The sequence below is a fragment of the Arachis hypogaea genome, chromosome 18 (genome assembly GCF_003086295.3).
Source record: "Arachis hypogaea cultivar Tifrunner chromosome 18, arahy.Tifrunner.gnm2.J5K5, whole genome shotgun sequence".
Classification (NCBI taxonomy): Eukaryota; Viridiplantae; Streptophyta; class Magnoliopsida; order Fabales; family Fabaceae; genus Arachis; species Arachis hypogaea.
Window position 1 is genome coordinate 28,846,671 of NC_092053.1, and position 5,907 is coordinate 28,852,577.

Sequence of the window (5,907 nt, forward strand, 5' to 3'; positions counted from 1 at the left end):
TCCAAAATTGAATTATATACAGCAGCCATTACAAACAGAACTCTGCATCAATCCATATAACTAAACAAATAAAGAACTCTGTATCAATTGATATAGTTCATTAACAAAATAAAAAAAATTAGTTGAAAAAACCAGTACAACTCACCGCGACAGAGAACAGAGTAGGCGTCTAAGTCTCGGCAGCAGAATAGATGCCCAACGACGTTGACAGAGAAGCTTACCAGATGAGCAGACGATGCCGACCATGGAAGCTTCGGAGTTCAGATGCCCAAACGACTAGACGAAGCCGACGACCCCGCCCGTTGGAGGTCCTTTTGCCCGGTGACAGCAGCTCTGATGTGGTGTCGATTGTGGTAGACTGGGAGGGACGGCCGCGTTCGTTGGAGTTGGATGAACTGAAGGAGATTGGAACTTCGAAGTGAAATTAGGGTTGAGGTTTGGTGGTTGCTGAGTGACTCTCGTAGTTTGTATAAGGGGTTGGGTAATTGGGTTACGGGTCAGCTATGCGGGTAAGTGGGTTGGGCTCATTTTTCTTTTTTTTTTCTTTTGTGTGTCAAAACGACGCCGTTTTGGGTCCTTAGCTAAAAACCGGTGCTGCTAAAAATCGGGCCGGTTCGGCCGGTTCACCAGTTAACCACCGGTTCGACCATTTTTTCACCGATTTTTTTCAGGACGATTTTGGGAGTCAACCAGACCGGCCTAATGACCGGTTTCTGGTTAACCCGGTTGAACCGGCCGGTCCGGTCCGGTTTTCAGAACGTTGGTTTTAACCTAATAAGAAGTTATAAATACCTCTTTAGCTATTGTAGTCGTAATACAGAATGATTTAGAGGCTTGAAAACTCTTTTTTGATTTCGTGATGAAACTATGGTGTGGACAATTGAGGTTGAGGAGTCTCTCTCTTGTTATGTCGGGAAATTAGATAGAAAGTTTAGGAGTCCCTTCGATTCAATTCCCAAACTATGACGTTGACAAGTTAGGTTGAGGAGTCCTTTTCTTGTTGCGTAGTAGAGTGATTCTCTTTGTATTCAATTTTAATCTATTCTTTTTATTTCTATTTCAATTTTAATGTATCTTCTTTTTTTAATCAATTTAAATTCTTATCTTTTTATTTATCTTTTATTTTTTTTATTATTTGGTATTAGAACTCAAGTATTAGATTAATTTTTATTAATCTATATTTGTTCTTCTTTTATCATAAAAAAAAGAATTTAATGTCTGTCGCGTCTTTCATTAAGTTCATGTGTTCTTGTTTCTGTTTGCGTTTCATTATTATTTTGTCATTATTGTTGATTTTATTGTTTAAAAAAATAATAAAAATATATAGTGCAAAATAAAAAAAATAAAAAAATAATAAAAAGAAAAAAATATATTTCTTGTAATTATTGTCCTTTCAATATACTATTTTTTCACCTACAAGATTTGAGGATGAATCTTTTTTGAAGAGGAGGAAAATGATACTCAAATGTTCGCCATATGAAGAGTTCAAGTGTTATTTAGAAGATATTAGTTTACATTTTTAAAATATTTTTATTTAATTTGATATATTTTGATTTTGTTTATTTAATTATTAAATTGGACCTTATGTTTATGAATTTTAGGATTTTCTTTGTTTAACATAATAAGAAAGTTATAAATACCTCCTTAACTATTGTAGTCGTAGTATAGAATGATTTAGAGGTTTGAAAACTCCTTTTTGGTTTCGTGATGAAACTATAATGTGGACAATTGAGGTTGAGGACTCCCTCTCTTATTGTATCAGAAAATTGGATAAAAAGTTGAGAAGTTCATTCGATTCAATTCCTAAATTATGGCGTTGATAAGTTAGATTAATAAGTCACTTTCTTGTTGCGTCAAAAAATTAACTAAAAAATAAAGTAATTCTCTTTATATTCAATTCCAACTTATCATTTTTATTTTTATTTCAATTACAATTTATCTTTTCTATTCTATTTCAATTATGAACAGGTACACTTCGCCTGCAAACATAGTCGAGCTGCTACAGCAAAATCCACCTTAATTTTCAACCTCATAAAAATCCATACGTAGCACCAAATCTAAACCAAACAAAATACTCCAAAGTAGCTCGGTTGATGGTATATCAATCAGCATCCAAGATTAGCATTGAAGCAAGCAATGAACCTCGCATTATATGATCCCTCAAAATTCTTTCGCAAACTGCCCTAAAATTCCTCAATTTTATATAGAAATATTGAGGATTGATTTTTAAGATAGGAACTAATTTGTTTCTTTATTTTATTAGGGATTACTTTAATTCGTCTAAAAGATCAGGAACTACTTTTGGATAGTTTTCACTATTTACTCAATTTTATAGAAATATTTAGTGATTTATTCTGTTTCAGATTATATAGAAAGAATTCAACTTAGTTTCACGTGAAAAAAACTAAGAGATCAGAAGAGATGATGATAATATGAATAATAATAACTCCATTTGAATTACTATTTGATTATTTTGCTTTTGTTATAAGAAAAGTTTAATTTCTTATAATCTTATAATAAGGTTAAGAGAAACTTTTTGGCGAACGATTTTTAATATTTTTTTGTATTATTTTGACTAATATAAATATTAAATTATTTTTAATAAATAAATTTTATGAATTTATGTGTATAAATTTTAAAAAATATAAATATTTTTGTATATAAATTTTAGTAAATATTTATAAAATAATAAAATTTACTAGTCATGTAACATTGTTCTAATATTAATAAATAAGTCAATTAAATTAAATCAAAATTTTAATTGACTACAGAATAATAAAATGAAATAATGAGGTAGGTGGCTCTCTTGTGAATGAATAATAATATATAATTCATTCATTGGGGAGAAGACATAACATATAATCTAAGCTTCATCGTGTTGGTCTTCCGCGCCCACCCACATACCCAACTCTTTGGCAACGCTAACACACCTAGCATCAATGTTGCGGGTCATGAACCCAAGAGGGTTCACAAAGCGCCTTGAGGAGCTGACGCCATCATTCTTGGTGAGCACCACTCTGTCTGCGTCCATCTTCTTCATTGGCTCCTTGCACTTCGGATGACTGCTTCTCTCCGTCTGCACCGTGCAGATCTCCTCCTGGTGGTCTCCCATCACCGGCAGCGTGTAGAATCCATTTTTGTCTGTTTGGGTTTCCGCCGTATATGTTATGTTCTTCTCATCACCAATCTTCTTGCATTCCAATGTCACCTTTATGTCTAATATGTTTACAATTTAAGGTTTAGAATCACTCTTAAACATTTTAAGCAAAGGAAGAAGAGTTTAATTTTGATGCGTAAAAAATAATTAATTACTTTTATTGATGTGGTATTATATAATTAGATAATTAGATGTACATAAAATTACTTTATACTGATATATATAGATAGATAGTGCATCAAAATTAAATTTAATAAAAAAAGAAAAATAATTACATACCTGACAAGGGGTGGCTGAGTCTGGTCTCAAATTCGACGCGGCAAGGATCGCAATAGATCTTTCCTTCGACGGTAAAGGTGGGTTCTTTAGACTTATCATCAGCCAATACTGATGAGAAGCAAAAAGCAACAACAAGAACAATGGCGATTATTGCAAAGTGTTTTGTCATTTTATTTTATTTGATTAATGCTATGTATGGTATAGATTTTATTTGTTACCTTATTGAGAATCATTTGATGTATGCGAAACTAGGTCTTTTATATAATAGAAGCGTGTCTTTAGATCCCTACGATTGTGTGGTAACTATTTTGTTTGGAAATTTGAAAGAAAATTATGCGGGTCATGACTAAGAGATATTATAGCCAAGCCTCACATCTCTATCCAATTTAACCTTATAAACTATTAAGCTGTGGGTATATTTTCCTAGAAATATATTTTCGTGTTTGTTGTTAGAGACGTTTTAGTTGTCAAAATTAGTATTATACCCATCAAAAAACTAAAAGAGTACGACCTACGAAATATATTTGAATAAAAAAAGACTTGAAAAAAATAGTATTATTCCCATCAAATTTATTCTTTTTGAATGGTTCACACTCACATACAAAGTGAGATTATATATAGCATATAGAATAAGTAAAAAAATAAAAAAATAAATAAAAAAAGAAAAAAATTTATAAATAATAATTTTTATTCCCTCTTTTATATCTCTGTATATTTTGAATGTGTATAAGAATAAATATCTTTTTGAATAGGTTGTGGGGAGCAACTTATCTTTACTTTTTCGTACAATAAATAACAAAAAATTCACTTCAAGTTCTATTTTAATAAGAAACAAACACTTTTATAATTAATTTATTAGTTAACTGTTTATACCTCTTTTGTATTAGGTTAATTATGCTATGTGTAAATTAAAATCAGCTATTAAAATTAATTATTAGTATAAATTATGATTAAAAAATAAGATACATATTAAAAATAAATTAAATAATATATGTATTATTTATACATAAATATATAATAGACTGCTTTTGGGATTTGCATAGTATTTTTGTATTATGGTCCGATCGTAATTTTTTTTGGTTGAAAATTCACACGCAGTTATCTTCATGTAAAGTTAATAGTTGAGAATCGTTAAATAACAATTTAGTCAAATATATCAAATTATTTAACAGATTTTAGATGAAAATAACTGCACATATTTTTACATTTTCTTTTACTATTAATTTAACTCATTTTTAATATGTATTTTATATTCTAACTTATAATAAATATTAGTAATTGATTTTGATGTGCACCTAGCATAATTGATTATATATAGCTTTTTAGTCTTGTTAAATATATTTTGATAGAGCAAAAAATAATATAATAGCACAAGACACAAATATCTAAAAATCAAAGCAAATATTCAATTTTGATGGTTATCAGTAACTAAGAGAAGGGGGGTTGAATCTTAGTCCATTTTTGCTGAGTAACTCTTGCTGCCCTTTTAAAATGCTTTAGGAGATATTTCTACTTTTTGTATCGCCACCAGTCAAGAGACTTTTTCTTTTTGTCTCGTAACCAGTGAGGAGATATTTTTCAATTTTGTCTCCTACGAACAGAATCAGAAATTGAGTAGAATAGAAAGAGAGAATTACACCCAGAAGTATCCTGGTTCAGCTGCTAAGTGCAGTGTAGCCTACATCCAGTCTCCATCACAACAATGATGGAATTTCACTATAATCAAACAGATTACAGACTCTAATTCTCCCTAGGAACTACCCTTTCTATCTGGGACAAGTCCAGAATCTATCCCTAATCCTGAACTTGACTTGGTTACCTACTAAGCTTTCAACTGTTAAGTACTAACCCAACTTGCAAGGAGATTCCCACAGAATCATGATACACAACACAGATGTACAAAAGACCTCTAAGACATCTATGGCTTTTTCTTTTAATTTTGTATCCTCTGCCTTTTTTCACTCACAGGCTTTTTTTTACAAACCTCACACTGTTTTCCTTTTTCACCATGAGACTCAAGACAGACAAAACTAAACAGAAAAATACAACATAAAACACATTGAAGGAGAAGAACTTTTGTAAGCTTGGGTAGCTATGAGAACTCTGTGCTTTTCACTCTTTTCTCCTTGTCTCAAGCCTTGGCTGTTCACCTTTATTATAGAAGGGGAAGCCTCCAAGGTTGAAACGGTTCAACCGAGCTAATCTTCTTCTTCTTCAATACCAACCCAGTTCAGACAGAGAGAGGAGAGAGGGAACCGAATGCAAAAACCAACATGCAATTACCTCTATCTCATCCCATCTCTTCAAGCTTCATCAATCTGAGCCTTCCATCTTGACTTGGTCCCCAAGAAGGATTTCTGACCCTTGATGAACGCTTGATCCTTGACAGCTCCTCCTGCTCTATCTTCTACTTCTTTCTCACGTAGCTACAGTAGCTACCTCCTGTGATGGATGAATAAAAGTAGAGACAA

At 31.7% G+C, this 5,907-nt stretch overlaps 1 protein-coding gene across 1 annotated transcript; it reads right to left on the bottom strand.

The window, feature by feature from the left end:
- Positions 1–2,694: 2,694 nt before the first annotated feature.
- LOC112771863 (olee1-like protein) lies at positions 2,695–3,715 on the bottom strand. Its single transcript, XM_025816683.3, has 2 exons — positions 3,437–3,715; positions 2,695–3,216 (listed from the first exon to the last, which is right to left on the bottom strand). The coding sequence occupies exons 1-2, from the start codon at positions 3,603–3,605 to the stop codon at positions 2,864–2,866; spliced, it is 522 nt and encodes a 173-aa protein (XP_025672468.1). The 5' UTR covers positions 3,606–3,715; the 3' UTR covers positions 2,695–2,863.
- Positions 3,716–5,907: the final 2,192 nt, after the last annotated feature.

Excerpts from the sequence above, each read along its gene's own strand:
- LOC112771863 (XM_025816683.3), bottom strand. The coding sequence starts at position 3,605 with ATGACAAAACACTTTGCAATAATCGCCATTGTTCTTGTTGTTGCTTTT. Across the intron at positions 3,217-3,436 it reads ACTCAGCCACCCCTTGTCAG|ACATAAAGGTGACATTGGAA; the intron begins GTATGTAATTAT and ends TAAACATATTAG.